The sequence below is a fragment of the Alosa sapidissima genome, chromosome 20, assembly GCF_018492685.1.
Source record: "Alosa sapidissima isolate fAloSap1 chromosome 20, fAloSap1.pri, whole genome shotgun sequence".
NCBI classification, from domain to species: domain Eukaryota; kingdom Metazoa; phylum Chordata; class Actinopteri; order Clupeiformes; family Clupeidae; genus Alosa; species Alosa sapidissima.
The window spans coordinates 30,448,716-30,467,202 of record NC_055976.1 but is presented as its reverse complement, the minus strand read 5'-3'; the positions used below and the strand labels follow the sequence as shown (position 1 = coordinate 30,467,202).

The window sequence follows — 18,487 nt, the reverse complement described above, 5'->3', positions numbered from 1 at the left end:
GCCCACTCTGAGGATGGAGCGCCGGGTCTTGAGTGGAGCAGCTAAACGGAAGTTAAAAAAGATAAAGAATTCAGAGAAGCTGAGATTAAAAAAGATACAAAGATAAAGAATTCAGAGAAGCTGAGATTTAAAATCAAGTTCCTTGAATTTCCTGTTTTGTTTTTTTTAATAACACTGTTTCAAACGATGAAAATAATAACATTGCCATTACCAATGCGGAGCATATCGGCCTGGTGAGGAGAAACAGCAGCAGTTAGCACTAGCAACAGCAGCCAGCAGTTAGCACTAGCAAAAACAGCAGTTAGAGCTAGCAACAGCAGCAGTTAGCACTAGCAACAGCGGAAGTGGTGATGTTACCCAACCAGAAGGCTATACTGGTGGGTGAGGGAGAGGAGGAGGAGATGGCAGGTTTGGAAGTGGATGGCATGATGGAGAATCGTCAGCTGCATCTTCTGACAGAGAGCTGCAGGATGAGGCGTGGTTTGGGACTGTAACCGACAGCTTTGTGGGGGGACATTCAAAGTGAGAGAGCCAACACAGTTCTCATTGGCAGAGGGGTCAAAGTGTTCCGAAACCAGAGAGCAAGTTATCCAGGCTCTGCAAGGGACAGTGGGGTAGGTGGCAAAACTCGTGTTCTGACAAACAATCAGCTTAAATGCATATTACCAAATGGCCAAATCATTAATAGAGAGCGGGTTACATATTCTCCATGTTAACATGGAGGTTTGAGTGGGAAACATATGGTTTGAGTGGGTTACATATTCTCCATGTTGCCAGATGAGGCATGGTTTGAGTGGGTTGGAGTGGGTTACATATTCTCCGTCCACAGGAAATTTGAACTGTTTCGCTTACAAATTATTTTCCTCCAAATCTCATTCATTTGTAACTGGCTACTGTGACTGGAAACTTTCAGAACGAATCGGTGAACACGAGAGAAATGCAGAACATGTCGCCTGTAACGCTCGCCCGGCGTGAACACGAGAGAAGTGCAGAACATGTCGCCTGTAACGCTCGCCCGGCGTGAACACAAGAGAAGTGCAGAGTGGTGTGAACACGAGAGAAGTGCAGAACATGTCGCCTGTAACGCTCGCCCGGCGTGAACACGAGAGAAGTGCAGAACATGTCGCCTGTAACGCTCGCCCGGCGTGAACACGAGAGAAGTGCAGAACATGTCGCCTGTAACGCTCGCCCGGCGTGAACACAAGAGAAGTGCAGAGTGGTGTGAACACGAGAGAAGTGCAGAACATGTCGCCTGTAACGCTCGCCCGGCGTGTGGGATGTGCAGAACATGTCGCCTGTAACGCTCGCCCGGCGTGTGGGAAGTGCAGAACATGTCGCCTGTAACACTCGCCCGGCGTGTGGGAAGTGCAGAACATGTCGCCTGTAACGCTCACCCGGCGTGTGGGATGTGCAGAACATGTCGCCTGTAACGCTTGCCTGGCGTGTGGGATGACAGCAGGGGGCACTGTGGACAGCGGCCTGATGGGGCAGATTGAGGAGGAGAGGCAGTATTGGTTAGAATTGTTGGCGCAATTTGACCCGTATGGCAGCACATATGAAAACATGGACAGAAGCGCCGCGGCAGTGTCTGGTATTTGTCTTGCACCGTAACTGCACACAGAACTCATGGGAGAGAAAACAAAGCAAGCCATAATAAAGGAATCACTTGATGCAAAGTATTGCTTTTTAAGAGTTGACCCGACCCCTCATTTATCCCACATAGACCAGCTGACGTTCATATTCAGATTTGTGAGTGAAACGGGCCACGTAGTTGAACGCTTTCTGGGGTCATCAGTAGTCACAGAGGAGAAAATTTAGCAGAATGCATTGTCTCAGTGGTGGATCATCTTTGGCAAACTGCCGTGGACAGTCATGCATGACACGGCACTCGAATCGCTGCGTGAATTTGTGGCCGCACAGAGGGATCTTGTGACAGTTTTGAGAGGGCCGCTCTGAATGATGTACAAACATGACAGTTGTCGTCTAAAGAAACGCAAGGCCTTTGCTGACGAGACTGCAGAACAGGACATCGAGCTCGATAGAAGACGCAAGTTTCGAATACAGACATTCAATGGACACACTCACTCAGAGCATCACGCAGCGTCTACATGCACCTGTGCAGCAGAGCATCACGCAGCGTCTACACGCACCTGTGCAGCAGAGCATCACGCAGCGTCTACACGCACCTGTACGGCAGAGCATCACGCAGCGTCTACACGCACCTGTACAGCAGAGCATTGCGGAGTGTCTGGAGGCCTAGAGCACCTGTACAGGTTGCTCAGTGTGCTTTTCTTTTCTGTGTCTTTTGCCCAGGGGCCTAGTGGCTCATAATCTGTCCATGAGAGCATCAAACTACTTTTGACACACCGTTGCACTCTTTTTCTTCACACACACACACACACACACACAGATTCACATGCAACTCAATTTGTGAGTCTGTACGCTCTTCACACTTCAGAGATCTCTGCACACACACACACCCATATGCATACTACATGCACAGACAGGCACGGTTATGTGGAGGGATAAACCAGCACACACACACACTCAGAAACTGTGACATGCAGAGGCAAGTGGGGTGTGTTGATGGATGAACTGTGTGTGTGAGAGAAGTTGAGCTGCTGTCACAGTGAGTGTGTGGCGTGCACAGACATGCTATACACATGCACACACACTATCCCCCTCCTACCCTCTCTCTCTCTCCCTCCTACACTCTCTCTCTCTCCCCCTATCCTCTCTCTCTCCTTCACTCTCACACACACACACCACTCAGCCGCAATCATATCCCATGTGCATGGACCGACACACATGCTTTTGCTGAAGGCATAGATATGAACACGTATTTACTGTACGTAATATGGGCTGTTGTTATTATTTACGTAATATGGGCTGTTGTTATTATTTACGTGATATGGGCTGTTGTTATTATTTACCTGATACAAGCGGTTGTTATTATTTTCGTAATATGGGCTGTTGTTATTATTTACGTGATACGGGCTGTTGTTATTATTTACGTAATATGGGCTGTGAAAAGAACAATTCTACCCTTAAGTGTTAGTGGTCAACTTTTTGTATGTTTTTCCTTTGTGGTTTTTCTTGTGGGTGACTCAGAGATCCCAGCCTTGGATCATTTGTTGGGGGCCTCGAGGCGGTGCTGTGCATCTTTGTCCCAACCCTCTAGCACCTAGCGTTAGCCTGCGGGAAGAGGGATAACTCCTACGATTCTGACCATTTATCTCCTTTTGAGAATGACCCACCGACTCCCAACCAAGTCCACCTTGTTTGTGACATCCCATTGTTTAACATATGATGATTTCATATTGATCAGACCAAAGCAAGTTTCAACAACATTTATTAGAACACAGTGAACAAACAACAACAAACTATACTAAAACACAGAACAAATAACAACAAACTATACTAAAACACAGAACAAATAACAACAAACTTCTCCTGGAGCTGCTGCCACGGCGGTTCCTTGTCTTCCTCTTCCTCTCCCTTATTAGCCTTGACGTGCACCCTCTTGACTCGGCTGCGTTGAGCACCCTGGACCCGTGCACCCTCTTGACTCGGCTGCGTTGAGCACCCTGGACCCGTGCACCCTCTTGACTCGGCTGCGTTGAGCACCCTGGACCCGTGCACCCTCTTGACTCGGCTGCGTTGAGGGAGAGGGTGTAAAATTTGTCCGCGGTTTTGTCGTCGTGACACATGTACGTCGTTATTGATGTTCCTCACCCTGGACCCGTGCACCCTCTTGGCGTAACTGGACACTGCCATCCTGATATACGTGAAGATGGGCCTCCCCGGTAGACCCATCTCCCCCCAGGCCAGGAGAAGGTAGCTGTGTTTGAAGGACCCCTGCCAGAAGTAAAGAACACCAGCTTGTTGTCCTTTCGAGGTTGGGGATGGGCCGTCCCCCTCATGGCCACCCAGTCCCGCAGCCACTTGAACTCCTCAGGCCAGAGGAAGAGCTGGGCTGCGCCGAAGGACCGCGCCATCTTGTGGTCATCCACCTGTGGAGAGAGGAAAGATACAGGAGAACCGTGAGTAGTTCTGTAAAGCGCCATGAGACGTGTGTAATGTGGCGAGCAAACGCGAACTGAAGGAGATGGGGCAGACGCTTACATTGACGATGTAGCCCTCCTCGACGCAGCCCAGCTTCTCCGCCTCGGCCACCTGGTCCAGGAGCATGTTTGTGATGACGCCGGGCCGGTGCCCGTAAAGGCTCACCACCCATGCCGCGAAGTAGCCGTAGAAGCACTGCCTGTTGCCTATGCAGTTGTCCTCGGCGAGGGCTTCTGAAAACACAGACGGTGTACGCAGAGGTCAACATGTGCTCCTGCAGGTGGGTGTGCCAGCGGTAGCATGCTAGCTAGGGACATTTAAGAAACTAAGGGACATCTGAGACATTAAAGGCTCTGTACTTACTCAGAAGCTTGGGTATCTTCTTCCTGGCCTGTTCCCGGCAGGCTTTGAGATTGGCCGGGGAGACCACCCTTGCCATTTTCACTCTCTTGACCTGTATCTGGTGGAGGACCACTTTCTTCCTCAAATCGCGGAGGGCCTTGTCCACCCCTCTGACTACCCCCATGATCTGGGTGTGGCTGAGTCGGCACAGATTTGGCTTAGTATCTTTGAAATTCTTCAGGAATTGCTGCACGTTTCGCAGGTAGAAGTTGGCCGCCGTGACGGCTCTATTCCCCTCCTGCAGTTTCTCCACCCAGCGCCTCACGCCCCCTGGGTTGTCGAGAAACAGCCAGCTCCATAGCTCTTTCTTCCTTTGAGCCAGGAAGAACAGGAGCGACCTCACCCTTGACACCTTCGAGACATCCTCGAATTCTGTCTCTGTCATGGCGGCGGCTGGCGTGGGCGTCTTCGTCGACAACCCGGACGGCCCAGGCTGAGGCTCAGGCTCCTCCTCCTCAGAGCCGTCTGGGCTGGGGAGGCTCGACGTCAGGCTTCTGAAAACACAGAGAGGGGCAGAGGTTAACATGCGCTCCCGCAGGTGGGTGTGCCAGCGCAAGTCAAAGGAGGCTCTGTACTTACTGAGTAGCTTGGGGATCTTTTTCTTGGAAAAGTCTCTGCAGGTCTTGAGGTTGGCCGGGGAGACCACCCTGGCCATCTTGACCCTCTTCACCTTTATCTGGTGCAGGATAACCTTCTTCCGGAGGTCCTGGACGGCCTTGTCGATTACCCTGAGCACCCCCATGACCTGCGTCTGGGACAGGCGGCAGAGCTTGGGCTTGGTTTCTTGGACTATTTGAGGAACTGGTGGTTACTGCCCTGTTCCCCGCCTGGAGCTTTTCCACCCACCGCCTGATTTCCCCAGGGTTGTCCAGGAACAGCCAGTTCCAGAGGTCCTTCTTCCTGTGGGTGATAGAGTAGAGGAAGGACCTCACCCTGGACACTTTGGAGAGGGCTGTCTCTCTGGCCCTGCCGGTGCTGGCCGCCCCTGCTTGGTGGGCCTGGTACTCTGTCAGGTACTGCTCGATGGAGTCGGGGAACTTTATGTTGCGAAGGACCGAGGCACAGCCCTTGCCCTCCAAAACGGGCTCATAGTTGATGGGTTCCTCGGTGGGGGTGGATTGAGGCTCTGACACAGGCTTCGCGGAGCTGGATGGCCTGGCGGCTCTTGACTCAGACTCCTTAAGCTCATCGGGCTGGGAAGGCTCATCAGGCTCAGGCTGGGCAGGCTCCTCCTCGTCAGAGATCTGCACTGCTTCTCCTGGCTGAAAAGACAGACACACAACCACACATTTCTTAGAAAAGACAGACACATAAACACATATTTGTTTCACAAAATTAATGATGATTGGACACTTACATTCAACCATTATCAGCCTTCTGGCCTCCTACGGCGAGATCTCGAGCTCCCGGGTGAGGGACCTGACCTCGGTCTTGAGGGTGGCCTTCTCTGTTTTGAGAGCGGCACATCGGGGGCACTGCTCCTTTTCTTCTTCCTCCACCACCTCGTCTCCCTCGTCCACATCAATCTCGAGCGTGGAGACCATAGGTGGTTGGGGGTTGGAGGCCCTCAAAGCAGCCAAGAGGCTCAGGCCCTTCACCCGCTTGGTGTCAGCCATGAACTTGTCCTTCTGCTTGGTGGTCAGCTCCGCTTGCCCGCTTGATAGGTGTTTGTCAAGGCGGGAGCTGTGATAGGTGCAGCCTGGCAACGGGCAGGGCTCCGTGCGGATGCGGATCCTGCCAATCCCCATCTGCAAGAGGATGCTCCTCTCCTTCGCATTGTTAATATGGTGCCCGTGGGTGAGGTGGTTGGCGAGGGCTGAATACAGCCGCGAGCATATCGGGCAAATCATCGGGCATATCATTGCTGCCTTTGTTTGCGTCATCGTGTCTTGTGACCTGTACTACAAAAATCCAAGGCCAACTAAAAAAAGACTGGAGTCAGATTTTAAAATGCGCTCTGAAAAATATTTTTGCACGGTTTAATTTTCCACTATTTTTTGAAAAATATTTTTGCATGGTGTAATCACCTACTGATTTTTCTTAAATAATATATATTTTTGCCATTTCCTACCAAAAATCTACCTTTACCTCAGGTAAATGACATGTTTTCTGAGGTAAATTTACCTCAGAAAACATGTCATTTACTTGAGAAAACATGTAATTTAGCTCAGAAAACATAATTTAAGGCTGAGTAGCCAGAGACAGAGGTGGAGATGTGTCGACATTTTAACTGTAACCATGGAGATGCTGGATTTTTCCTTTCCCTTTTCTACGAGTTTCCGTTTTGATTTATGAAGAGTTCACGTTAAGTGTGGCGTGGGACCATTTTATCGTTTAAAAAACAATAACGTTAGTTCACTGCAAACACTGCGATGTAATAATTGCCTACCAGTAGGGCTATCAGTGCACAAGCAATAGAAGACATTGTTTCGATTTAACTCAGTGAAATAAGAGCTCTTCTTAATATTTTATATTGTTGGTTGGTTTAATACCTTGTTGTCAATGAAAGCTTGGCATTAGTAGTCCTAGGCTACTAGTACTACATTTAAACACAATTGTTGCCGCAACTGGAGGCATTCCAGCCTAATATTCTTACACCCAAGCATATTGTTGTCCTTGTAATCCGGTAATCATGGATGCTGTAGTGTTAACATTTCGCCATAGCCGCTAGCTAGGTTTAACATATTTTCCAGTGTTAGCTCAACTAGCTTACGTGAATTAGTTCAAAACGAAGTTGTAATTACCCCAAAACAGCTCTTTATAAAGTAATTTACACCAAGTTATGGCTTAGCCTAGCAGGCAAATATATAAACAGTCATACAATTGACACAATGCCTATTTTCTGACAATTTACATGAGAGAATTTACCAACCTGAAAATCGCTGCTCCAGGAGGCTGATCTGACGTGCCTGGCTGCCTGCTACACATGCAAAAAAAGAACAGATAGAGCGGGATCTGCGTTGGGTAGTAGGAACGATAAAAAGCCAACATACATGGAAGCTGGGGTTAAAAAAACAGATAGCGGGATCTGCTTTGGATAGTAGGAACGATCAAAAGCCAACATACATGGAAGCGACTTCAGGCCGATACCCCTGCGACATTATTATATGGGAGGATTCCATGCTGATCTGAAACCGACATCGGGCAGATGTATGTGTGCTGTCTGGGAAACAGCAGGTGAAAATGTAATAGTGAGCCATCAAATACCCCCCAGATTTCAGTGCTCATCAGTCCCAACATTGAGCAATATAATCAAACTGTCCAAAAGTAAATTAAATCCCAAACCAAACGGAAAATCTTCTGCTTTTGATAGCGGTATGCGCTCCAAACGAATATAGCCTTAGCCTGCTCCAAATAAAACCCTGTGCTTTGCGCACAGGTCTAAGGAGTAAAGTAGCCTAGCCCTCAGTCACTTTTGTACAGAACAAGAGAGCTATGATAGCATCCCTTCGTGTAGCCTGGACATTGACCCTGTCACCCGACGCAAGAGACCTTTTACCAAGGCTCTTTTACAAAGAAGGCGTATGATAGTTATATCATCAGATTGACGCATTACAATGTTGCTTATTGTTTGTCAGGACGTTTCACTGGTTTCTTTTACAAGTATGAAATATGACAGAAGTTGGATGTTAATGACATAGCCCATCACTTGATTGAGGTATTAACATTCTGCTTATTGTTTGTCAGGATAGCCTACTGTTTCAGTGGTTTCTTGTTGTTATGTTATTCCATCCCATGATATGTTTTACTGGTTTATTTGACAAATAATATAGCCCTGCTCTCTATAAGCACCTTATGTCTGTTTGGAATTGTTTTGAGAGCCTATACGATCTCAGAATAAAGGAAGGTCCACCACAACCAGTGTTTGTGATTATATGTAACTGAACGTATTAAATGTAGCTGGATACTTATGAATGAATGCATGTCTTATAGCCACAATAGTAATTTTAGCAACACCATATTTTGGGTGGCCTGTGAAGACCCAGTGGTTTTCCTGTCTGGCCCACTTGGTATTGAAGTTTAATAGCCCTGTAGTAGGCTAACATAGCCTATTACATGGGCTATGTTAGCCTACTACATAGGTAGGCTATGTTAGCCCTATGATTCACAGATAGGCTATGTTAGCCCTATTATTCATAGGTAGGCTATGTTAGCCCTGCTCTATTCAAAGGTAGGCTATGTTAGCCCTATTATTCATAGTTGGGCTATGTTAGCCCTTCTACATAGGTAGGCTATGTTATCCCTATGATTCACAGATAGGCTATGTTAGCCCTATTATTCATAGGTAGGCTATGTTAGCCCTGCTCTATTCAAAGGTAGGCTATGTTAGCCCTATTACATAGGTAGGCTATGTTAGCCCTATTATTCATAGTTGGGCTATGTTAGCCCTTCTACATAGGTAGGCTATGCTAGCCCTATTATTCATAGTTGGGCTATGTTAGCCCTTCTACATAGGTAGGCTATGTTAGCCCTGCTCTATTCAAAGGTAGGCTATGTTAGCCCTTCTACATAGGTAGGCTATGCTAGCCCTATTACATATGTAGGCTATGTTAGCCCTTCTACATAGGTAGGCTATGCTAGCCCTATTACATATGTAGGCTATGTTAGCCCTTCTACATAGGTAGGCTATGCTAGCCCTATTACATATGTAGGCTATGCTAGCCCTTCTACATAGGTAGGCTATGCTAGCCCTATTATTCATAGTTGGGCTATGCTAGCCCTATTACATATGTAGGCTATGCTAGCCCTATTACATAGGTAGGCTATGTTAGCCCTATTACATATGTAGGCTATGCTAGCCCTATTACATAGGTAGGCTATGTTAGCCCTTCTACATAGGTAGGCTATGCTAGCCCTATTATTCATAGTTGGGCTATGCTAGCCCTATTACATATGTAGGCTATGCTAGCCCTATTACATAGGTAGGCTATGTTAGCCCTTCTACATAGGTAGGCTATGCTAGCCCTATTATTCATAGTTGGGCTATGCTAGCCCTATTACATATGTAGGCTATGTTAGCCCTATTATTCATAGTTGGGCTATGTTAGCCCTTCTACATAGGTAGGCTATGCTAGCCCTATTATTCATAGTTGGGCTATGTTAGCCCTTCTACATAGGTAGGCTATGCTAGCCCTATTATTCATAGTTGGGCTATGTTAGCCCTATTATTCATAGTTGGACTATGTTAGCCCTGCTACATAGGTAGGCTATGCTAGCCCTATTATTCATAGTTGGGCTATGCTAGCCCTATTACATATGTAGGCTATGTTAGCCCTGCTCAGGGGCGATTCTAGACCTAGAGCTTTGCTGGGGAACAGGCCCCCAACTCCCAATACATAAAAAAATAAAAATAAAAAATAAATGTGCACGCAATATGAAATAAATGGCTAGCCTACGGGTAGGCTACAAGCTTCAAAATCATTATTGTCACTGTCATACTGTAGGACCAGCACTCTCTCCCTCAATTGTTGTAAGAATCACTATCCAGCAACATCCAAACACATAGGCATAAGTAGGCCTATACTCACTGCATGAATTTAATAGGCTTTCCTACTAACAAAAGGGAAAGCTTATTTTTTTTGTCAAAATTGAGATATACTTCCCTCCCAGGCAAGGGTCTTATAGTCATCCTGGCAATACTGCAGTTCTTTGTAGCTTAAATAGGCTACTAAAGCCTTCATATTGACTTGTGGTGATAATTTCCAAATGTAGCCTATAATCTACAGAGTCTGTGTAGATTATTATAGGCTACATTTGCAAATGCAGCAACTTATTTAAGTTTGCCATTAAACCATTGATCAAATCACAGCACTGGCACTTTAACATAAATGTTAATGTTACCGTTAATGTGGGCAATTATCATACCTCCCTCGTCCTCCTCATCTCTCCTCACTGTTCCTCTCCTTCGGCCTCTGTTCAGGAAGAATTTTCTGATGTCCATCTCTGAAGGCTATGTTTAGTTTTACAGTAGGACAGCTTCACAAACAGTATAGGCTACTTTTACAGGACTCTGTCTACTAGGGGTGTAACGGTTCATGTATTCGTATTGAACCGAAACGGTACGGGTGTCACGGTTCGGTGCATGAATTGACACGGTATAAAAATACATAAAACTCGTGTGCGGATTAATTAATTTCATGAGCAATTACTGTTAAGTAGCGAGAGTTACGGGAGTTCTTTAGCGACACCTAACGCTAATCTGTAGCCTCGCCTTAGCTCTGAAGCTCTGATTGGCGCCTATGTTTTTTTTTTGTCAGGTCGTCTGTCGAGTCCGTCAGTCATTAGCAGCACTAAGGTTAGACCCACAAGAGTTAGAGGATCCACTGGTCTCTTTAAGATCGCAAGTTTGAGATCTTCAGTTACAGTAACGTTAGTAGCCTACAGGCGAAAGAGTGGTGGATAAGATGAAACTGTGTGTCGGCGTTGTTCAGCAGTTCTTGGGTATGAGTGGAAAAAATGCTACACATATTCGAAGCCATCACCCAGATGTTGTACCAATCACTGAAACGAGGGGAAAAAACAACTTCCCCTGCGCTTCAGCAGACTTTAAATACACATACAAATAGGGCCAAAACCTATGGCTTAAATTAAATGATTTCGTAATGACAGAAAGCTATGTAAATCGCGTGGTAATTACCTTTATGTATAACTTGTAACTTCTCACATGAGGAGCTGGTAGTGTTAAGTGCATAGACCGTAAAATAAAGTGACAACGCTAACCAGGCTAATAAACGGTGAGTTACGGTGAGTTAACGTCAAAGGGCAAAGTCTTCTTGACTTCTAGTTGTAGTCTGTTTATGAAATGAAAGGAGCAATTTCGTTTTTTAAAAAAAGGCAAAATAGTACGATATTTTCACAGTTAGTAGGCTAGATTATTACTTTACACACAATAAAAAAATATTGAGGCAAATTGTAGACCCTTCCATATACAACTAAACACAGATGTTGAAGGTCTTGCTTAAGTGGATTTTTAAAAATCATTTTTCTATGTAATTTGCACTTTCAGAAATAAGAGATGCTGTAGGCCTATTTTCAGTTTTATAGCTGATTGTCTTATTTTGTTTACAAGTTACAGATGGAGTCTGGGTACTTATTGTACTGTTTAGCCTACATCTTACACACTTCAGGCTGTTGCAGATAGCTCAGGGAAGAGACTGTATGACACTAGGTGGTACAGCCTGAGACATGTACAAAAAAAAAAGCTTTCTGCATTTTTGTTTTGCTTTTCCCTCCATTGTACCGAACTCGTACCGAACCGTGATGTCCGAACCGAGGTACGAACCGAACCGTGACTTCTGTGTACCGGTTTACACCCCTACTCTCTACACTATACGTAAATCAATTTCTGTCAAACAAGTTGTGAATTTGTTGTTAAACAGGACGACTTACTCTGCGCTCAAAGTGATGTGATGAGCTCCAGCGGTTTCCACTGTACAACGAAACACTCGGAAGAATCATGTGAACGATTTTCATTGGTTGTTGCGTTCAATCTTACCCAGCTACAGAGGTGCTATTTCCTGATTGGCTATTATGGCCCCTTTCTTTTTTTCCTTGTTTGTTTTTTATTGGCTGGTAAGTGACAGGCTCGAGTCATGACTAAAGCAGGCACGGAGATGCGCTAATGAATGCTGTTTCCAGCGAGAGCAGCGCGTGTTTTTACCAAGGCACGTGCCCCAGTGAATAAGGTCTAGTGACGCCCCTGGCCCTGCTCTATTCAAAGGTAGGCTATGTTAGCCCTTCTACATAGGTAGGCTATGTTAGCCCTATTACATAGGTAGGCTATGCTAGCCCTATTACATATGTAGGCTATGCTAGCCCTATTACATATGTAGGCTATGTTAGCCCTATTACATAGGTAGGCTATGCTAGCCCTATTACATATGTAGGCTATGTTAGCCCTATTACATAGGTAGGCTATGCTAGCCCTATTACATAGGTAGGCTATGTTAGCCCTTCTACATATGTAGGCTATGCTAGCCCTATTACATATGTAGGCTATGCTAGCCCTATTACATAGGTAGGCTATGCTAGCCCTATTACATATGTAGGCTATGCTAGCCCTATTACATAGGTAGGCTATGCTAGCCCTATTACATATGTAGGCTATGCTAGCCCTATTACATAGGTAGGCTATGCTAGCCCTATTACATAGTTGGGCTATGCTAGCCCTATTACATAGGTAGGCTATGCTAGCCCTTCTACATATGTAGGCTATGTTAGCCCTATTATTCATAGTTGGGCTATGTTAGCCCTTCTACATAGGTAGGCTATGCTAGCCCTATTACATAGGTAGGCTATGCTAGCCCTATTACATAGGTAGGCTATGTTAGCCCTTCTACATATGTAGGCTATGCTAGCCCTATTACATATGTAGGCTATGCTAGCCCTATTACATAGGTAGGCTATGCTAGCCCTATTACATATGTAGGCTATGCTAGCCCTATTACATAGGTAGGCTATGCTAGCCCTATTACATATGTAGGCTATGCTAGCCCTATTACATAGGTAGGCTATGCTAGCCCTATTACATAGTTGGGCTATGCTAGCCCTATTACATATGTAGGCTATGTTAGCCCTATTACATATGTAGGCTATGTTAGCCCTATTACATATGTAGGCTATGCTAGCCCTATTACATAGGTAGGCTATGTTAGCCCTTCTACATATGTAGGCTATGTTAGCCCTATTACATATGTAGGCTATGCTAGCCCTATTACATAGGTAGGCTATGTTAGCCCTTCTACATATGTAGGCTATGCTAGCCCTATTACATAGTTGGGCTATGCTAGCCCTATTACATAGGTAGGCTATGCTAGCCCTATTACATAGTTGGGCTATGCTAGCCCTATTACATATGTAGGCTATGTTAGCCCTATTACATATGTAGGCTATGTTAGCCCTATTACATATGTAGGCTATGCTAGCCCTATTACATAGGTAGGCTATGTTAGCCCTTCTACATATGTAGGCTATGCTAGCCCTATTACATATGTAGGCTATGTTAGCCCTATTACATAGGTAGGCTATGTTAGCCCTTCTACATATGTAGGCTATGCTAGCCCTATTACATAGGTAGGCTATGCTAGCCCTATTACATAGTTGGGCTATGCTAGCCCTATTACATATGTAGGCTATGTTAGCCCTATTACATATGTAGGCTATGCTAGCCCTATTACATAGGTAGGCTATGTTAGCCCTTCTACATATGTAGGCTATGCTAGCCCTATTACATATGTAGGCTATGTTAGCCCTATTACATAGGTAGGCTATGTTAGCCCTTCTACATATGTAGGCTATGTTAGCCCTATTACATATGTAGGCTATGTTAGCCCTATTACATAGGTAGGCTATGCTAGCCCTATTACATAGGTAGGCTATGTTAGCCCTATTACATAGTTGGGCTATGTTAGCCCTATTACATAGGTAGGCTATGTTAGCCCTATTACATATGTAGGCTATGCTAGCCCTTCTACATATGTAGGCTATGTTAGCCCTTCTACATATGTAGGCTATGTTAGCCCTATTACATATGTAGGCTATGCTAGCCCTATTACATAGGTAGGCTATGCTAGCCCTATTACATAGGTAGGCTATGCTAGCCCTTCTACATATGTAGGCTATGTTAGCCCTTCTACATATGTAGGCTATGCTAGCCCTATTACATATGTAGGCTATGTTAGCCCTATTACATAGGTAGGCTATGTTAGCCCTTCTACATATGTAGGCTATGTTAGCCCTTCTACATATGTAGGCTATGCTAGCCCTATTACATATGTAGGCTATGTTAGCCCTATTACATAGGTAGGCTATGTTAGCCCTTCTACATATGTAGGCTATGCTAGCCCTATTACATAGTTGGGCTATGCTAGCCCTATTACATAGGTAGGCTATGCTAGCCCTATTACATAGGTAGGCTATGCTAGCCCTTCTACATATGTAGGCTATGTTAGCCCTTCTACATATGTAGGCTATGCTAGCCCTATTACATATGTAGGCTATGTTAGCCCTATTACATATGTAGGCTATGCTAGCCCTATTACATAGGTAGGCTATGTTAGCCCTTCTACATATGTAGGCTATGTTAGCCCTATTACATATGTAGGCTATGCTAGCCCTATTACATAGGTAGGCTATGTTAGCCCTTCTACATATGTAGGCTATGCTAGCCCTATTACATAGTTGGGCTATGCTAGCCCTATTACATAGGTAGGCTATGCTAGCCCTATTACATATGTAGGCTATGCTAGCCCTATTACATAGGTAGGCTATGTTAGCCCTTCTACATATGTAGGCTATGCTAGCCCTATTACATATGTAGGCTATGTTAGCCCTATTACATAGGTAGGCTATGTTAGCCCTTCTACATATGTAGGCTATGCTAGCCCTATTACATAGGTAGGCTATGCTAGCCCTATTACATAGTTGGGCTATGCTAGCCCTATTACATATGTAGGCTATGTTAGCCCTATTACATATGTAGGCTATGCTAGCCCTATTACATAGGTAGGCTATGTTAGCCCTTCTACATATGTAGGCTATGCTAGCCCTATTACATATGTAGGCTATGTTAGCCCTATTACATAGGTAGGCTATGTTAGCCCTTCTACATATGTAGGCTATGTTAGCCCTATTACATATGTAGGCTATGTTAGCCCTATTACATAGGTAGGCTATGCTAGCCCTATTACATAGGTGGGCTATGTTAGCCCTATTACATAGTTGGGCTATGTTAGCCCTATTACATAGGTAGGCTATGTTAGCCCTATTACATATGTAGGCTATGCTAGCCCTTCTACATATGTAGGCTATGTTAGCCCTTCTACATATGTAGGCTATGTTAGCCCTATTACATATGTAGGCTATGCTAGCCCTATTACATAGGTAGGCTATGCTAGCCCTATTACATAGGTAGGCTATGCTAGCCCTTCTACATATGTAGGCTATGTTAGCCCTTCTACATATGTAGGCTATGCTAGCCCTATTACATATGTAGGCTATGTTAGCCCTATTACATAGGTAGGCTATGTTAGCCCTTCTACATATGTAGGCTATGTTAGCCCTTCTACATATGTAGGCTATGCTAGCCCTATTACATATGTAGGCTATGTTAGCCCTATTACATAGGTAGGCTATGTTAGCCCTTCTACATATGTAGGCTATGCTAGCCCTATTACATAGTTGGGCTATGCTAGCCCTATTACATAGGTAGGCTATGCTAGCCCTATTACATAGGTAGGCTATGCTAGCCCTTCTACATATGTAGGCTATGTTAGCCCTTCTACATATGTAGGCTATGCTAGCCCTATTACATATGTAGGCTATGTTAGCCCTATTACATATGTAGGCTATGCTAGCCCTATTACATAGGTAGGCTATGTTAGCCCTTCTACATATGTAGGCTATGTTAGCCCTATTACATATGTAGGCTATGCTAGCCCTATTACATAGGTAGGCTATGTTAGCCCTTCTACATATGTAGGCTATGCTAGCCCTATTACATAGTTGGGCTATGCTAGCCCTATTACATAGGTAGGCTATGCTAGCCCTATTACATAGTTGGGCTATGCTAGCCCTATTACATATGTAGGCTATGTTAGCCCTATTACATATGTAGGCTATGTTAGCCCTATTACATATGTAGGCTATGCTAGCCCTATTACATAGGTAGGCTATGTTAGCCCTTCTACATATGTAGGCTATGCTAGCCCTATTACATATGTAGGCTATGTTAGCCCTATTACATAGGTAGGCTATGTTAGCCCTTCTACATATGTAGGCTATGCTAGCCCTATTACATAGGTAGGCTATGCTAGCCCTATTACATAGTTGGGCTATGCTAGCCCTATTACATATGTAGGCTATGTTAGCCCTATTACATATGTAGGCTATGCTAGCCCTATTACATAGGTAGGCTATGTTAGCCCTTCTACATATGTAGGCTATGCTAGCCCTATTACATATGTAGGCTATGTTAGCCCTATTACATAGGTAGGCTATGTTAGCCCTTCTACATATGTAGGCTATGTTAGCCCTATTACATATGTAGGCTATGTTAGCCCTATTACATAGGTAGGCTATGCTAGCCCTATTACATAGGTAGGCTATGTTAGCCCTATTACATAGTTGGGCTATGTTAGCCCTATTACATAGGTAGGCTATGTTAGCCCTATTACATATGTAGGCTATGCTAGCCCTTCTACATATGTAGGCTATGTTAGCCCTTCTACATATGTAGGCTATGTTAGCCCTATTACATATGTAGGCTATGCTAGCCCTATTACATAGGTAGGCTATGCTAGCCCTATTACATAGGTAGGCTATGCTAGCCCTTCTACATATGTAGGCTATGTTAGCCCTTCTACATATGTAGGCTATGCTAGCCCTATTACATATGTAGGCTATGTTAGCCCTATTACATAGGTAGGCTATGTTAGCCCTTCTACATATGTAGGCTATGTTAGCCCTTCTACATATGTAGGCTATGCTAGCCCTATTACATATGTAGGCTATGTTAGCCCTATTACATAGGTAGGCTATGTTAGCCCTTCTACATATGTAGGCTATGTTAGCCCTATTACATATGTAGGCTATGTTAGCCCTATTACATAGGTAGGCTATGCTAGCCCTTCTACATATGTAGGCTATGTTAGCCCTTCTACATATGTAGGCTATGTTAGCCCTTCTACATATGTAGGCTATGTTAGCCCTTCTACATATGTAGGCTATGCTAGCCCTATTACATATGTAGGCTATGTTAGCCCTATTACATAGGTAGGCTATGTTAGCCCTTCTACATATGTAGGCTATGTTAGCCCTATTACATATGTAGGCTATGTTAGCCCTATTACATAGGTAGGCTATGTTAGCCCTTCTACATATGTAGGCTATGTTAGCCCTATTACATATGTAGGCTATGTTAGCCCTATTACATAGGTAGGCTATGCTAGCCCTATTACATAGTTGGGCTATGTTAGCCCTATTACATAGGTAGGCTATGTTAGCCCTATTACATATGTAGGCTATGCTAGCCCTATTACATAGGTAGGCTATGTTAGCCCTTCTACATATGTAGGCTATGCTAGCCCTATTACATATGTAGGCTATGTTAGCCCTATTACATAGGTAGGCTATGTTAGCCCTTCTACATATGTAGGCTATGCTAGCCCTATTACATAGGTAGGCTATGCTAGCCCTATTACATATGTAGGCTATGTTAGCCCTATTACATATGTAGGCTATGCTAGCCCTATTACATAGGTAGGCTATGCTAGCCCTATTACATATGTAGGCTATGCTAGCCCTATTACATAGGTAGGCTATGCTAGCCCTATTACATATGTAGGCTATGTTAGCCCTTCTACATATGTAGGCTATGCTAGCCCTTCTACATAGGTAGGGTAGGCCTATTATTAAAGAGGGTCTGCTAGGCTAAAGCTTAGAGGCCTATTTGAAACTTTAGTGAGTACAATTTTTGACTGTAAACTTGTGTTTCTATAGGTTACTGTCCCTTCCTCGTTAGACTTATTCCAGTCACCCTCTCCCTGCTGCCGCCTGGTGGTGAGTGGTGGTCCTGCAGCAGTCATTGGTGGAGCTCGGGCCCTAATGCGCTGAAGAGCAGCTGTTATTTTAAAAACATCACGCCTCAGCACACACACAGCCCTGAGATCCAATCACTGGAGGGACATTTACCTCTGCCTCAGGCAAGAGCTTCACACACACACACACACACACACAGATGTATACATAGCCTTCAGTGGTTGTGTGCCCTCTCAACCTCCATATACAAGACACACTCAAATGAGTCAGTTCAATATCACTACCTACACACACACACGCATACACAAACATATCAATATTTCTGTATCTCTGTATACTCATAGACACACACCAAATTCAACTCAATATCCCTGCCTTTATTGCAGCATGCATGCACACACACACACATATACAACTCAGTTCAATATCACTCATACCCCCCCAGTGTCATATAAATATTACTGGCAACACATGGAACACCATA

At 44.8% G+C, this 18,487-nt stretch overlaps 1 protein-coding gene across 1 annotated transcript; it reads right to left on the bottom strand.

Moving 5' to 3' along the window:
• Window positions 1-3,355: 3,355 nt before the first annotated feature.
• On the bottom strand, window positions 3,356-18,050 carry LOC121694064. Its single transcript, XM_042073992.1, has 6 exons — window positions 17,970-18,050; window positions 7,340-7,387; window positions 5,047-5,729; window positions 4,429-4,961; window positions 4,126-4,298; window positions 3,356-4,013 (listed from the first exon to the last, which is right to left on the bottom strand). The coding sequence occupies exons 1-6, from the start codon at window positions 18,048-18,050 to the stop codon at window positions 3,732-3,734; spliced, it is 1,800 nt and encodes a 599-aa protein (XP_041929926.1). The 3' UTR covers window positions 3,356-3,731.
• Between the last annotated feature and the right edge of the window lie 437 nt (window positions 18,051-18,487).